Below are 17,477 nucleotides of genomic sequence, written 5' to 3'. Positions count from 1 at the left end.
GCAGCACGTTGGGGAGCCATGCTGGATTCCAGCTGTATATGTGGAAATTTTATGGGGATGGGTGTGAATCTGTGAGAGCTGTTTGCACACAGGAGCTGTTGGACGTGGTGCCTCACCCTCAGCTGACCTTTAAATCTATGCCGTAATACATACAGGTGGGGAAAACACAGCTCAGGGGACTCCGAGTCTGATCTATCCTGATGCAGTCTCACAGACAGCAGGCTTTCCAAAAACAGCCATAAAGAGCCCAGCAAGCTTGGAGAAATGTGGTGGCAGAGCAGCAGGGCAGGCCCATACTGCTACACAGGTGAACCACAGCACCCGTTTGAGAAGGAGAACTAACTAAGCTGATGGAAGCTACAGCTCCTGCCGCTCACTGGCCTGAAGCTGTCCAAATCTGCGAAGGTATTTGGACTGCTCTCTTTGACAGTCTGGAGCTGCTTCACACGCTCCTACATCCCCCTCTCTCTGGGGCAGGCAGCAGCACACCTGCCCCCTGGGGTGGCCTTCCCAGCACCGAGCAACGGTTCCATCCCCGTGCACCTGAGGACGGCTGAGGAGGGATGCCAGCCTTCCCACGCGTCGCCGCCGGGCCCCACGCAACGGAGCCAGGGCGGGCGGGGCGAGGGAGCACGGCTTTGCCCGCCCCCGGGGCTTGAGGCGACGCTGCTCCTCTCGGCGGGGAAGGGCATGGAGTTGGCGGGAGCGTATAAAAAGCCGCCGTGATGCCAAGCCGCTGTCCCGCCGGAGCTGCCGAGGGGCGCCGAGGGGCAGCGCGGCGCCATGATCAACCCCAACTATTACCCGTGGAGCTACGACGGCGACGACGGTGAGAGAACGGGGGCCGGGGGCGTGCCGGGCCGGCACTAACAGCTGCCCGCCACTGACTGCCGCGGGCTTTGTCTCATGTTGACTATGTGTTGTCATGGCGGGGTCAATGGGTGTATCCTATCGTGTTTCTGGGCGCTGATGGACTTCGGTCCAAATCCACCTCTGGTTTTCACTTGGTGTGTTGTCTGGCTCCTAGTAAGGAAAAAAGGGCAGTTTGTGATTTGAGTTTGGGTTCATATGAATATTGTGCAGTAATGTTGCAGCTAGAATGATCTAAATGCTCGCAACAGTGCCGCTCTTGACAGCTCATGACTAACAGCCTGCTGTTAGTAATCCACTTATTAATACTTATACTGACGTAGCTCAGCAATGCCAACCTTCCATTCCTTGAGAAACAATGCAATTCTTACCTAGCTGGAAGCTGTTTTCATAATGTTTCTCTGATTTTATTTATTTATTTATTTTCTAGGACCTGATCAGTGGCACAAAAATTACCCTACTGCCAAAGGACGCCATCAGTCCCCCATTGAGATCAATAACAAAGACGTGCACTATGACCGCTCCCTGCTGCCCTGGTTTGCTAGTTACGATCCTGGTGCAGCTAAGACCATCCTCAATAACGGGAAAACCTGCAGAGTTGTGTTTGATGATTCTTTTGATAGATCAGGTTAGTCTTGTTTTCAGCTTGAGCTGCTGCTATATATTAGCATATATTTCTCGAATTGGGTGAGTACTCTGGGTGCTCATGGCTGTCAGAAGGTCCTTGTGTAGAGCCTGTGTGTGGCATGCAGAATTCTGTGCCTTCCACACATCTGACAGGAAAGGTGTGAAACTACTTTTGAAGTCTGTAGGTAAAATCCCAGGGAATTAAGAGAGCTGTAGAAAAGCTCGATGCAGGGATGGGTTCAGGTGAAGGATAAGTTTCTGCAATTGCAAAGGCCAGTGCTGCTGTGTTGCTTCCTAGAGACACAGAGGACTGTGACGACTGAATTGCATATAAGGCTATCTGAGATGCCCAGAAGAACATCTGTAACTGTCACAATATCTGAAAACTATACTTGTATGATTTCTGATAAATGAAGAAATGGACCAGATGTTGCCACCTTATAACTTTAATCAGTTAAAATGCCCTTTAGCATTCATGAGATTTTATCTTAACTAGAAGGCTGAGAAATTCCAACGCTTCATCTTCAATGTCCAGAATGTTCTGATATACAAAATCTTTAATCTTATTACTCAGACTAAGATGAAGTGTATGCTCAGTATATAATGAATACCTTTTAAGAGTTAGTGGGGCCATGTATTTAGAAGAGTTATGTCTGTTCTCTTCAACAGGTGCTAGAAGTATTTAACTTGTTGGCGTAACCACTGCAGTTTCATGTTGATACTGTTGGCTATATTTCAAAGGAAAAAACATTGCATTAAAGAAGTATGAAATTGCATTAGTACTGAGATAAAAGGGAAAAATCAAATGCATGCCTTTCTCTTTCTTCTTTTATTGAGTTCAACAGATTTGTGTTATTTATAGCACATGAGTTGGTAAGGAAAAAATGGCCATTTTAGTAAAATATTGGAAGTCTGTCTTCTGCAGTGCACAGACTTACACTTAATTATACTGTAGTGGCAAATGAAGCTTAATATATAATTAACATTGACTGCAAGAAATCGTAGGAGAAATTTGGCTAATAAATTTGTTGGTCTTTAATATCTACATGCATTAATTAAAGCTGGATTTTCAATGACTTGGATTTCATGAAAAATGAGTATAAAAATGTATTAGGTGAGGAGAACTAGTTAATACGTTATCATAACTCAGAAATGAATATGAAGTCTTTGATTAACTTTGTAGCAAAATGGGAATATTTGCTATTATTTAGTTAAAATATTATTCTTAATGTCAGATGGCGCTGCACATTAGTTACGAGGATCTCTGCGTCTGTTGCTGACTTTTTTTTAACCATCTTCTCTGCATGTTGGAACAGCATCAAATATATCAACCGTTGCATCTCTTGCGTTAAAGTCAGTGTTACAGTTACTCAAGTCGTGCATGATGGGGAATGTACAGGTACAGCAATACATACACTGCAGCTAGAAAGAGCAGAAAGGTTTGGAATGTGCTGAATTTCTTTTTCAGATAAACCACTCAGTAACTGCTGTTTTCTGATCTCAGAAATAAAAAGTGACTCATTGGAAGAAAAGTAGGTGTATTTTTGAAGTCTTTGAAGGCAAGGAACAGCCAGTGTTTACTGTTATGGCCCTTTTGTTATACCATTATCTGCAGTCTGTGGGTGGTGTTCCTTTTCTAATATAGTGCTAATTGCAGGACGAATTCCACTGTGCATGCTCCTACCGACTTGAGCAAGTTTTAAGTTTCTTTTGATATGTACAGTAGCTTATTTTCTCTGTAAAGAAACCACCTGCTGCATACTATAAAACTATACAATAACAATCATAACAAATTAAATATTTCGTTCCCTTGGAACAAAACCATTCTATCTGCCTGTCATTCTATCTATCTGAATTATTTCTTAGTTAGCCAGAAAACTAAGGACTTATTACTGTAACTTTTTTGCTTAGAACAGTCATACTTGTGGTCTGTGCTTAATCTAGATTTTCATTAGTGGTGGATGAAATAGACCTATACCTTCCCTAATTGCTAAGTAAATTGCAAATGACCTCTCAGAGTCATACTTTCGTTGTATTTTCTCTACCAGGAAAGCTTCTAATATTCACCATTTGGACAGTTTGTTAAATTATTTGAGAGAACTTTCTGGAAAAAGTGCAGTCCAGTGTAATTAACATTTTATGTTGCGGAGGGCCGTACTGCTTTATCTTTGGACCTATTCCTGGGGTTTATATATTTGGTTTACTTCAAGAATCAGCTTTATAACTGAAGACGTTCCTGACAGATACTTGCTTTAGGAGCTATGTTGTGTCTCTGCTGCTTGTCTGTGAAAGTTAACAGATCACTGTGGACTCAGTTGTCTCTCTTGCCATACCTACGCTGAAGAAGGTGGTTGTGCCACCTTTTGGTGGCCGCAAGAAAACCCTGCACTCTGGGGTACTTTGGCAGTCTACCTGTTCATCAGGTACATGGCAATGCCACATTTCTTGGCTGCAATGGCAAGTCAGGTATTCTTTTAGATCCAATGGTAACTGTTTTGTTCTGAATAGCACTGCAGTGTTATTTCTACTAGTAGAGTCTTTTTGCTTTTAGAATTCCCAAAAATATTCGCACCAGAGGAGCTTCCTGATACCATCCAGCTGGAAGTAGCATTGTCATGATGTTGCATGAGTTCTGTAGCCTCTAACTTCATTAGCACTAATGACTGTAGCTTTATTTGTCATTTCTGTGGGCAGTGGGATAGACCAAATGTTCAATCATTAAATAAGCAGTGAAGATTTTTAAGTCTTTTTCTGGAACACAGCCCCAGCTGCTGGAGAAAGATAGGCTAGGCTAAGGCAATGTGAAATGGCACTTTTGTTATCTCTTTAATATACTCTATGGAGGTTCACTGGCCAAAGTGGATTCCTGCTTATCCTTCCAATGAGATTCTGATGGATGACATTTAAGGGCTTGGAGTACCACTGTGCAGGCGCACTTTTTATAAGGCTGTCTTGATGCTTTTGGCAGAATCTCTTGTTTTCTTATCAAAGGCAGACTGTTACTGTAAATAGTGAGAGCTTGTTGCTTATCTTTCTTGTTTAGCATGACCAGCACTTGTGGTCGCCATGTCTAAGAGTACCACCTTGTGGGAAATCTCACTTATCTCTGTTAAAAATAAAATAAGTTTTTGATTATCAGCTTCTGATGAAGAAGCGTATTTGTTGACTTGTTCTACAACGAGGACAAAACCCAGTAAATTCAACTGACAAGTGTATCTGTGCATGCTGTAGATTTTGTTGATTCCTGGGTACTGAAGTGATACAAGAAGAAGTCAGTAGGTGTTACAGAAATAGCACGGCTTAATTCCAGTGCCTGTGTACCCCAGTAGCTATGCTGCATACCACTGGGTGGTATACTGCATACCTCCAAAGGCTGCAAAGATAAATTCTTCCTTTGGTGCTTAGCACATTTATCATTTGTATTGTCTTCATGAAGTTATTTAGTGTTAATGAGCAGTGCAGGGCTTGGGTTCAGGGGATTTAGGAATTGGGTTTCTGTTGACTTTGGACTTCTGCATTACTGTTGACGCTATAAATGCTTGAACAGCTAAGGGCCTTCTGAGGCTGTGGCCTTCAATTGTCTTGCGGTAATGCCTTACTAATTTCATTTCACTGTGGAATCCGCTTTATGGATTTGGCAGCATGTGAGGATGGTGAACCTTGTAAGAGCAGTTCTTGTCCTGTTTATAAAGACAGTTGGCTTCATGAGTCTGTTTGGTGCTCCCTATGCTATTCCAGTTCCATAGAATGTCTTTGCAGCCACCAGGGAAGGTGTTTGTGTAGATATAATTTGTCCTAGGCTGCATTCTCCTTTGCTCTCTCTGGGGAAAGCTCCTGCCCAACTGACCACACTGGCAATGATAAAAGGTGTATTAAGCCATTGTCTCATGCTGCTCAGTTTATGAGGGATAAAGTGAAAAGTGAGATTTTTTTTTTACTGGAACTGATCAAATACTCTTTTTCTAACTGGTATATTGGATGATCCCAGGAGAATGAATCTAGAACTTATGTTCTAAGCCACATGTTTAACCAAAACGAAGATTCCTTTCATTAACTTGGAGCTTTACAGGCATCGCTTTGGACTGTTTTGTTCTAGATGGTAGAAAACTTCATTCTTGCAACTGTTTTATTTTACACTTCTTAAAGCATTGGAGACTTTCATTTACTGTGGTAATTTCTACTTAAATTGCCATTTCATATTTATTTGTTTGTTTGTTTATACTGCACACTTATAGAATCACTGACCTTGGAAAAGACCTACAAGATCATCTGGTTCAACCATCAATGCACTCCCACCATGCCCGCTAACCATGTCTCTATGTGTCACATCCACATCTATCTTGAGCACCTCTGGGGATGGGATGGTGACTCCATTGCCTCCCTGGGCATCCTGTTCCAGTGCATTACCACTCTTTCTGAGAATAAATGTTTCCTAATATCCAACCTGAATCTTCCCTGGCACAACTAGAAGCCATTACATATTGTCCTAGTGCTGTTACCTTGGAGAAGAGGTCAACCCCCACCACACCACAACCTCCTTTCATATCATTGTAGAGAGCAATAAGGTTTCCCCTGAGCCTCCTCTTCTCCAGACTAAACAACAGCTGTTCCCTCAGCCATTCCGCATAGGACTCGTGCTCCAGACCCTTCATACCTTTATTGCCCTTTTCTGAACATGCTCCAGGGCCTCAGTGTCATTCCTGTAGTGCCCAAAACTGAACACAGTACTCCAGGTACAGCCTCACCAGCACTGAGTACAGAGGAATAATCACTTCCCTGCTCCTGCTGTCTGCTCTGATACAAGCCAGAGTGCCATTGGCCTTCTTGGCCAATTCACTTGGAATGAAACAGGAAAAAAAAAACCAACCCTTTTTGTTTGTGGACAAATGTTGATTTATAGGTATCACTATCTTTGCATCATTCTGTCTGCTCAAAATGTCCTAAGTAAAAATTAGTCTATTTATAGAGGAGTGAAGCAGGGATGTGTTGGCATGAGGTAATGCAGAGCTTCACACAATACCCGATCAAAAATGTCTGCTGATGGCCCATCTGTGTAAATAATGACACATTTTGGTCTTAAACTGGATTATTTGGTTTTACAGATCTATTTTAATGGAGAATTGATGGCCTTGTTAGCTACTACTGTTACCGTATCTGTGTCAGCATTAGTCTTGGTACTGCATGTCTGTGGAACATGTAAAAGTCATTTGTGGAGAGTAACAGCCTGCTCTTAATATTCAATAAAATGTATTCCTTACGTTCTCAATCATTTATTTCTTGAGGTGACCATGAATTTTATTCCTTATCTTTCCAGACTAAAGGGTATTTAGCTTATAAAAGCCTCTTCCTGTGAACTGCTGAATGGAATGCTTATTAATTTATCTCCAAATAATACAAACGAAAGTTGAATGTTAATTAATATTTTATGAATGTTGAGAAGTTCTTCCCTATTTAGTGTGGGTTGTTTTGAAACCCACTTCCATTGCTGCATAAGTGTTGAGATTATTTAGAATACAGACTGTTGCTTGTCACAGGCTGAAATTTTCTTCAGGACAATAGATTGCATTCTCTGTGATTGCTTTTCTGGCTCATTTGCTGTTACCATAGCCAGAAGAAGTGGCCATTATAACAGAAGCAGCATCAATGTTTTCCTAGCTTTTTTTTTGTCTGCTGTACCAGACACAGTCTATAGAGTTTCATGGATATTTTTGTGTGCTTTGACATGGGTAAACATTAGATGGAATTTAGAAGGACATTAAGACACTTAAGCTTAGGTGTCTTATGTGGGATTTTAAATGTAGGTGAGGTATGTATCGAAACTCATATCTTATTCACTGGAGGTGGAGTCACACTGAATCAGTGGAGTCTAGAGAGCAGTTCAGCTCACCATCTGCCCAGTGTCTGCTTAAAGCAAGCAGAATTACTTTAGCAGTTCAGTTGTTCTGATTAGAAGCCTATTTCAGTTACCTAAATGATAGGTATCTTGTGCTGGTTTTGATGACGTAATGTCTATCGATTTGCTCCAGGTGCTGCTTTAGAAGTGTACAGTTCTCCTACAGATCTTGTATCACATCTGCCATGTGCAGACATCTTCAGCATATCTCAGCTTGCTCATGTTTACACAGTAGAATTAAAACAATGATCTCAGTTGACTATAATGAAAGCCTAGGCACTTGGTACCAGTAAGTGCTTGTGGCTGAAAATGGTTGCCTGAAGTGCTCTTGCAAATTCCAAAGTGTAGGTGGCACTCTGGGAATGCAGGACCTCCATATGGTGATTGTATGTAAATATTTTTAAAATTCTTTACATTTCTTAAAAGTTAGTTGAAGTATATCTATCCGAATCTAATGCTGATGCAGATTGTCAATTACAGTGTTGAGAGGTGGGCCACTTAAGGGAGTCTACCGGCTGCGTCAGCTTCACTTTCATTGGGGTTCATCTGATGACCATGGTTCTGAGCACGTCGTGAATGGAGTGAGATATGCAGGAGAGGTAAGTGCCACCACTTCTTGCTTTAAAATAGGCTATAAATTAATATTTCTCATTATCATTTGGGGGAGTAGGCAAGAATTATGATTTGTCTGCTTTTCAAGTAGGTCAAACTTAATTTATCTTTCCTTTATATTTTATCTTATCTCTTCTTCTTCCATGGATTCTTAATGATTGCGAGTTAAAATAATTATGATTGTGAGCTAAAGTAATTCTTATAACGCAAGAAAAGAAAAAGACTGTCTGAAGCAAAAGTTCCTATGTTTTCAAGCCATTGTGGCTTGAAAAATAGGGCATCAAGATTACTGAGAAGCAATGCAAACTTAGTAAAACACTATTCTGAAGGAGTAGCATCTTAGTGAAAGCAAAAGAAAGAATCATGGCCATGGAAATAAAAATATATGTTACGTTGATTTTCTGCCTTGAGGGTGGTAAGAGAAGATAAGAACTGTAGATTAATAATAGAGCATATATTCTTATGAAATCTTTGCTAAAATTGCTGTAATTTGTGAAAAAAATTAAAATGAATCATGTACAGATAGATAATTACTGATATACATGTATATTCTGCCTGCCTACTTAAATATCTTTTCTTTAGCTTCAAGATGAGGCTTCTGTTATTACTTGCTGTTTATATATGTTTGTAGATTATTTTAATAAAAATCATATTCTCAATGATAGTGTGATTGGTATAATTCATATTTCAACTGCTGTCTAAATTGTTGAGGCCTAGTCCTCATTTTTTGTGGCCCCAAAATTTGTCATATACATGAAGAACTCTATATGAAGCCTCTAATGGCTTACAACTCAGTAATGGATTTCTTTTTATCTCTTTATTTTCAGCTACATTTATTACACTGGAATCCAAAATACAGTAATTACCTTGATGCTGTGAGAAGAACAGATGGTATAGCTGTTTTGGCCATTTTTTTGCAAGTAAGTAGGAGCTCTTGTTCCTCCTTTGTACAGCTACTGTAGAGGTTTCTATTCTTGCAGGGTTATAAAAACGAAACCTTCTGAATATATTTTCTAGAGTTCATATCACACTGAAGGGCTTGACTTTCAGTAGTGCATACTTTTCAAGTTACAGAGTATGAGTCATGTTATTTCAAATGGTATCTAGTACTTTGTCCCAGCAGCTATAGTGTCACTATGTGGCTGGTGGAAGCTGTAAATCCAGATGTATTTTCCCCTGCTTTGGGGACACAGTGTCAGTAGTGGTCCTTGGACCAACAGCAGTCAGCTGTTTGTTGTGCTAGTCATAGGCTGATTTCAAGGACAGGTATTACTTCTAGGCTATTTGTGAACTTTTTCCCAGGCAAAACTAACTCACAGTCTATACATGTAACTCATCCTTAAAAAAAATTAATCCTTTTAGAGGCATGAAGTCTTAGCTTGAAATACAGGCCTTTGCTATGTCTTGTTTGATTAATATACACTGGAGATAAAAAAGATCAACATCTTTCTGAAATGAGCAGTTGTCAACAGTAGATATGATCACGTCTCAATTTCACACTAGTGTGAAACTTTTCCTAAGTCTATACTTGAATCTGAAGAGTTCTTTGCCTACAATGTCAAAAGGAATTACTGCATTGCAAAATTATCTGCACTGCTGAGCTTCTATACTGATGTAATTTCCTCATTTGAATCACAGTACCTATTAGAGTACAGACAGAAGGTACAGACAGAAGACGTATCTTACTTATCTGGTAGGAGTTATAGGTTTGGTTGATGCCTAATAATTAATAGTTGATTTATGTTTGGATGCACATGTAAAGAATATTAAAAAGAAGAAAACTGACGAGCAGAACTCTTTGGATTGGTCACTGTTTCTTCTTTACAGGTAGGGAAAACACCCAAACCAGAGATGAAAAGAATTCTTGAAGAAATAAATGCTATCAAAACAAAGGTAACAATGTTGGGGTGTTTTAATAAGATTGCTGGGAATTCTCAGGATTAAAAAAACATCAAGAGGCATGACTTTGTAGTTTTCAAATTGTACTTTGCAACATTGCCAGAGTATATTTGTGAATAAAATCAAGGGTAACTTTCCTTAGCAAGAAAAGTTGTTTTTGTTTCCTGCTCTCATAAGAGCCTTTATTGACTTTAATTGACCTTGCAACATTTTGTGAAAATGAGAATCATTTCACCAAGTTTCACTCTCCTGAAACTAGACATGTATTAATCCTGAGGTAGACAGCTAGGAGGAAAGGGCACCTTTGGAAAATACTTCACTCTGCCTTGAGATAGTCTGCTTAATGGTTCTCTAGGAGTGCCACTAACTAGGCATCTGTGTCTCAGAAAACTTCATGTGCTAAGAATCTCACCATTAATATACATTTGCTAGGCTGTCTTCTTTGTTATCAACACAAATATTAAAAATGTTAAGTATGTCATACTTCACTGTATAGTGACCCATCCCGATTCAAAACATAAGCAGAATTGCCATGAGAAAGCAGGCCAGAAAGAAGAGAGCAGAAAGGAGTGAGACACTTTGGTACTGAATGCTGCTTTACGTGAGTTAGGTCAAGTTTAAAAAATATTACCATGGAGTTGTGTCATTCTCCATCCGTGAGAGTTATTCAGTCCAGCTGCCTTTGTACTGTATCGTTATTTGAAATGTATGGACGTGGCACAAAGGGACGAAGTCTAGTGATGGATCTTGGTAGGTCAAGTTCATAGAATCATAGAATCATAGAATTACTCAGGTTGGAAAAGACCTTGAAGATCATCAAGTCCAACCGCAGCCTAACCAGTACCCCATCTCTAAAAAACAACAAACCTCTGCTAAATCATATCCCTGAGTACCACATCCAAACGGCTCTTAAACACATCCAGGGATGGTGATTCAACCACCTCCTTGGGGAGCCCATTCCAGTACCTAACCACCCTTTCTGTAAAGAAGTTCTTTCTAATATCCAACCTAAACTTACCCTGGCGCAACTTGAGGCCATTTCCCCTCGTCCTGTCACAAGTCAGTAGTGAGAAGAGACCTGCCCCACTCTCACTGTAAGAACCTTTCAGGTACTGGAAGACGGCAATAAGGTCTCCCCTCAGCCTTCTCTTCCTCAGACTAAAAAGTTAAATGTTAAAAGTTAATGTTTGGACTTCCTGATGAAGGTCTTCTCTAGCCTAGGCAACTCTATGATTCTGTGATTGTGTTGTTTAGAGGAGTGCTTTTTTCAGACCACGCATGTGTTTTTAATGTACAAGAGTCATGCTGGTTTTTTAAGCCAGGCTTGAATTTTTACCTAATCTTGACTAGAGCTGTTGAAAAGGTTTTTTTTTGTTGGCGTATAATCTGTTTGTTGTTTTTGTTTTTGCTGTTTTTTAAAGGGAAAAGAAGCTCCTTTTCCAAACTTTGATCCATCAATTCTTTTCCCGAAATCCCACGACTACTGGACATACCACGGTTCTTTCACTACTCCACCTTGTGAAGAGTGCATCACTTGGATTGTTCTTCGAGAGCCTATCATAGTCAGTTCTGACCAGGTAAGCTTCAAGCAAATAATATTTTACTCACTTCATTTTAGTTGCATGCTGTAAGCTGCTCTGATTCTTTTGGCAGTGAAGCTGGGTGCTTCTGTGAGAAGTTCCATGATTAAAAGTACAGTGAAGAACTGAATGCCTTTGTAACTTTGTAGGTCACTCCAAAAGTAATGCCTCCTGTTTATTTCCATGGAAACTACAGCAGATACAAAGAACACAATAAAAGCAAATCTTAGCTTCAAAACACTATCTTTCAACATAGTCACCACCTTTAACTGTGTATTTTTGTCAGCGATGAACAAGAGCCTTCATACCACACTTATAAGAATCTGCACTAGCAGAGGTGACCCACTGTTGCCACTGCTGAAACACACCACCCACGACCTCACTGTGCTCACACCCACAGCTTCATCTCTGTAAACTTCAGCAAATGTTGATGAAGGTCAGCAAGTGCCGGTTTTTCTACATGGAGGAATTCAGTGACACACCTTGGCTTCATTTGCACTTCCATGTCAGATGCCATTTTCTCAGACTGCCCCACTGCTGCCATTTGTCACTTGACAACAGAATGTAATGGAATATTGACAGAAGGTTCAGCCTCTACTGTCATACCACCAACATCCGCCTTTGACATCACGAGCCCAGATAATAAAATAAAGCTGATTGTTTCAATGTCCCCATCAGAAAGGGGGCTTCAGTGAGCAGATATCAGAGTGCTTTATAAATCAGGAAAGTTGTAACACAATGGAGATGTTAACAGTTTGAGGCAGGATTGATAGCATGCAGTAATTACTACAGTAATTACTGTAGAATGTAAATAGTATAGAAAGTTAATGCTCTCGTGGACAAAAGACCTCCTGTGACATCAGCTAAAGAAAAGAGGCTGTTCTCTTTGATTCCCCGTGTCCTCCTGTCCTCTTTTTAATAGTAAAGGAAGGAGCTGCACGTGGTTTGCACCTTTTATTTTACACTGAGCTCTAAACCCTGCATTTCCAAGACCCAATACTGGAAAGTTCTAGCTATTAGCCTGTGTTCTGAGACCATTTAAATGGGAGCATTGAAACATTTAGCTGAAGGTTGTTGTTGGGTTTACACCAACAATTTTGACTGTGCAGGGATTTTTCAACAAATTCTCTGAGCGTGTTTGTGTTAATGCTCATTCTCCCTCACTCTCATTTATGTACATTTGAATGCCCTTTTTTTATCACCCAGTGGTTCTCCTAAGTTTTTAAATCTGAGATTATTCCTCTATTTAACAGACTGTAATGATGTGATAGCACAATTTTTAAGACTTCAGCATAGTGAAATTTGCATGTTAATCAAGTGACAGACGTGCTATGTATGTAGTATTTGTGGACGCATAACTTTTCATCTTAGATCATCAGGTGATAAGGAATTTCATTGTTGATTGATGGGCATGTATCACAAAAAAGTCTATTTGCTACTATGTATTTATCTGGCTTTTTATCTTTCAAAGAATAGAATTCAGGTATGATGAATGAATAGAAGAATAGAATTCAGGTATGATTCAGGTATTGTGCCCTGGTGGTGCAGTGGTAGAAGTGCTGCTTGCAACACCGGAGGCCCAGGTTCGAATCCCCCCTGTGGCGCAGGGGGTAGAAGTGCTGCTCTGCTACACAGAGGGCTCGAATCCCAGGAGTTGGACTCGATGATCTCTAAGGTCCCTTCCAACTCGCACGATACTGTGATACTGTGATACTGTGATACTGTGATGTGAACCTTAGCTGGCAAGAGGTGAAACGTGGTAATGTATTCATATAACTTACAGTGTAATTTTCACAGCTTATTGAATTTATCTGTCTCCTTTTTCTTTGCCCATCCAAATTCTAAAATACATGGGATATTTCAGAGCTGATACTTGTGTGAAAAATACAAATATGCTCTGACTCTGACTCTGATTTTGTTGGGGAAGATGTAGTCATTACTGAGAATCCCTAATTTAAAATGAGTTTGGCAAGAAATGGCTAATCATGCCATTGATCCAGCTCTATCAGAAGGCTCTTTGGTCACTGATCTATTTGGATTGTAGTCTTTTTTTCAGCTATCTGAAGTTGGTGAGTCTTGGGACATATACAGGCAGATCTGTAACTGGTCCTACTGCAGAAAAAAAGAGTGCTTAAGTTAAAAAGGATGTTTCTGTGCAGAGATTGGACATAGGCTTCTTCCTGAGAAGCAGATTTATCAGTGTGTACATGGTGCCATATACAATAGACTCTTCTTACTCCAGAGTGTCTGCAGTCCTTATAATGTATTCATAAAAACACAATCATGTTACCCATTATCTCTTATCCTGGAAAGTGTGCTGCCACTGCAGTATTTATTTATTTAGTATTTATTTTAAGTGCATGTGCATGTGGATCGCTTGGATGTTTTTGTAGCCAGCCAGTAGTAGCATATTAGATAGAAGCATAAGTGCAGTCACTGAGAATCAGTACTCAGCAGGAAAAATCAGTTCACCAGAAGTCTTTGTGATAGATGTAATATGGGCAGCCTGGCTGTTCAGGTTTAGTTTCATTAAAGGGTAGGATTTAACTTTGGAATAATTCTATTCAATTGCAAACTCATTTTTTCACCCTTACGTAGCTGGAGGCATTCAAGGCCAGGTTGGGTGGGACCCATCTTCCAAAACGTAATGAAAACCACTAGTCTCTTCTCTAATAGTACTTTTTCAGTGTTAACAAAACTGATGAACTATTTTCATGTCCTACTGTTCCCATACAAATTACTGTTCATTTGAAATAGGAAACTTAGTTTCAGATGAATAACCTACCTGATGCATATTGAGTATAAATGTGATTCTGTCATTGCTCACGCTTTTTCTAAGCTTTGCAGTGAAGGACAACATTGAGATCCATGAGCTGGCTCAACCCATAATCTAGAATGAATAGAGTTGTGGTGAATGTGGATTTACACCCCAGACAGAAGTTCTGCTTCCATTAGGCTTGAACTCTGTTCTATAGAAGGTAGATACATCAGTGTGCTGAAGCTGGTTGTGAGGAAATTTAACTTGTGAAGTGCGTGGGGATACATTTTCAGGTGTACACAAGGAAAAATATATGCATCCTCTTCAAAGTAAGCCAGGGAAAGGGAAATGTCAAGTGTGTGAATCACAGCTGATATGCTTTCTGTCTAGTGTCTTATGTGGCAGTGGCAACAACTGAACATAATGTATCTGTGAGTGGGTGTGTGTTTCTGAAGATCAGAGAGCAGCAGCAGAAGAGAATGATGTGGTTTTGAAGAATATGGGCAGAATTTTTATAGCATTTTATCTTGACCAGGTCATTATCCAGGTTTAACTAATAATTTATTTGTCTCAGCAGCAGGATATATATATCCTTTGCTACAGACCCACCACAGAAGTAATGAATTAGTATATCATTTAGTCTTTACACCCTTTAACACTTTCCAATTCCAGTTGCTGGTAAACAGTCAAAGATTAAGGTGGAGTTAAAGTAAGCAGAAGTTTATTAGGACATAAGCTAATAGTAGAAGTTTGTTAGGCTGTTCTAGTCACATATTCATAGAATCATAGAATGGCCTGGGTTGAAAAGGACCTAAGTGATCATCAAGTTTCAACCCCACGTGCATGTGCAGGGTCGCCACCCACCAGACCCGGCTGCCCAGAGCCAGTTCTGAGGATATTCTGAACCATATTCTGAGGACTTCCTACTATTTCTGTAGCTGTTCTCAGTTCTGTAGACAATGCACTTAATTTCTCACAATGCTGTTCACACATGGCCCATTTTTTGTCTCTTATTTCAAAGAATATTACTGGTAGGAAAACAAGGTGAGTGCAGTTATTGTGGTGACAGGGTGAAGAACGTCCTCAGAATTTGAAGGAGGCTTTATCCCGTTTCTGGATCTGGACCATTCTTTTCATTTAAATACCGGGCTTAGGGATTTGATCCCAAGGGATTTCCATGACCACATTTTGATTTTGCTCTCCTGCAGATGGCGAAACTCCGTAGCTTATCAAAGAATGCTGAGAATGAACCTGATCTCCCCCTGGTCGATAACTGGCGCCCAACTCAGCCTCGGTATTTCAGGATGGTGAGCGCATCATTCCTTTAGGACCTGGCTCAGATTTGTTGTCCTTCAGTGAGGTGATCCCTAGAACTAGGAGATGGTCCAGCTTTGGATCCTCTGTTGCATTAGTACAGGACTCCAGGTGTAGGTTTGGAGGCTGAAACTTTGAGATGTGAAATGGGAATTTCAGAGGATAAAATTTCCATTTGAAAGTCCTATTATTAAAATGGAAATAAAAAATCTGTTAGGCTCTTCATAACTGCTTCAGCATTAGCTTTTGTTGTTAGTATGAAGGAATAAAGAAGATGCTACTAATGAATATAAAAGCATTTCCCATTGCCTGTGTCTCTTGGTGCTTGCTTTATTACAAACTAAAGAGATTGCAGTAAAGAGAAGTAATTGTTTTCAAAATAAAACCATAGTTTTTCAGTAATTGCTTTCAGATTAAGCGTGTTCTGCTCTGTGCTGCACCAGTTATGCACATCAATAAATGAGAGCACTGCTGATATTTGATATTCATATTAAATATGTAAGAATAGCAAATTGCTTTGTTACCATTGATTTCAAAGTCAGCTTTTAACTTGATAAAACAAAGGACAGGTGTAACAGAGATCTATTCTGAAAACTGTATTCACTGAATGATACTTAGATAAAACTATGGAATTGATGAAGAGCTATTTCTATTTGTGTCACAACTGGTTGTCCATATTAAGACTAGTTTGTATTTCAACATTATAACAGTCAAAGTGACGTTTATTTTGAGAACTTCATCTGAGTATTCTAAATATATATATTTTCTCCATGTATGCTAATAGCTTTTCTCTTAAAAGATTGTTAAAATAGTAAAAGTTCTTAATTTTTTTAGTGCTTTTTTGAGGCAATTATTTTGTTCATGTGCAAATATAACTGATTCTGCTATTAATGAGATTTGTGCGTAAATATCTGAATGCACAGTTTGACTCTCCTGATCAAAAGGCAGTAGACCCAGGTGTTCTTTCTCTTTTGTTTTGGCATCAGGAGCAATGTAGCAGGATTGTAAGCCTGTAGTTGAAATAACAGCATCTCTGCATTTAAAAACCCAATGTTAATAAATACATATACTTAAGGATTTTAGTTTTGCATGGCTTTTTTTTCCCACTTTTGGGAGCATGAAAAAATAACAAAACTTTAAAGAAGGACTTTTCAGCATCCACTGTAATGTGTTCTCATGAAAATTGATGATTGATGGATTTTCAGACTTTTAACTTGGACTTACGGAGTACTGAAAATATTTTATATGACTGCAAGGAAACAACATCTTAAACGTGGTATGGGGCTGAGAGATCCACATCAATTCTTCTAGTGAGATCACCTTTTTCTGTCTCTGGCTTTCTTGTAATATCACATGAATCATCTCCTTCACAAGTTGATTTTGTGCTGGAAAAGTTCAGTCTGTATTTAAAACCGTTAATTTGAATGGTAATTTAGATTCAGCTCTGAAAATCCAAAGCTCTGCAGTGTCTGTGCCATGAGTGAATTCTTTGCTACTCTTTTCTAGGACAGGAGGGTATTGCTGAACTTACTCATGTGACAGGGGATGTGCTTCTGGACCGTCTCTGTACCTTGCATTCTTCCTTCAGTTAGGCAGTATGTTGGCTAGGAAAATTCCGTGTGTGTTGCACTGTAGTATTTACGTTTTTTGCTTCTCATTTGCAGCCATCTTGTGAAATGATTCAAATGAGTTAGTTAATAATTTCTATGTTGCACATATAAAATTCTGATTTTGACATAGTTATGTATAATTCTAATTACTCGGGATTACAATCAGAAAGCCTGTGGTGGTTCTTATGTTTGAAATATATATATGCATATATTTTAAAATGCTTGATTAAATGTGTTTTTTCCCAGAGAGGTCATTCCAAGACAACTCAAAGCATAGCTTCTTGTTTGAGCAACACAGTGTTAGCTGTAGGGAT

General features: G+C 39.6%; 1 protein-coding gene across 1 annotated transcript; it reads left to right on the top strand.

Annotated features, from left to right (window-relative positions):
* Positions 1-626: 626 nt before the first annotated feature.
* On the top strand, positions 627-16,634 carry LOC140247675 (carbonic anhydrase 3-like). The gene is made up of 7 exons (XM_072327492.1): positions 627-829; positions 1,301-1,498; positions 7,871-7,989; positions 8,830-8,922; positions 9,830-9,895; positions 11,323-11,478; positions 15,448-16,634. The coding sequence occupies exons 1-7, from the start codon at positions 784-786 to the stop codon at positions 15,565-15,567; spliced, it is 798 nt and encodes a 265-aa protein (XP_072183593.1). The 5' UTR covers positions 627-783; the 3' UTR covers positions 15,568-16,634.
* The last annotated feature ends 843 nt before the right edge of the window (positions 16,635-17,477 follow it).

The sequence above is a fragment of the Excalfactoria chinensis genome, chromosome 2, assembly GCF_039878825.1.
Source record: "Excalfactoria chinensis isolate bCotChi1 chromosome 2, bCotChi1.hap2, whole genome shotgun sequence".
Lineage (NCBI taxonomy): Eukaryota > Metazoa > Chordata > Aves > Galliformes > Phasianidae > Excalfactoria > Excalfactoria chinensis.
The sequence above is the reverse complement of the archived record's forward strand: the minus strand, read 5'-3'. Positions and strand labels throughout refer to the sequence as shown.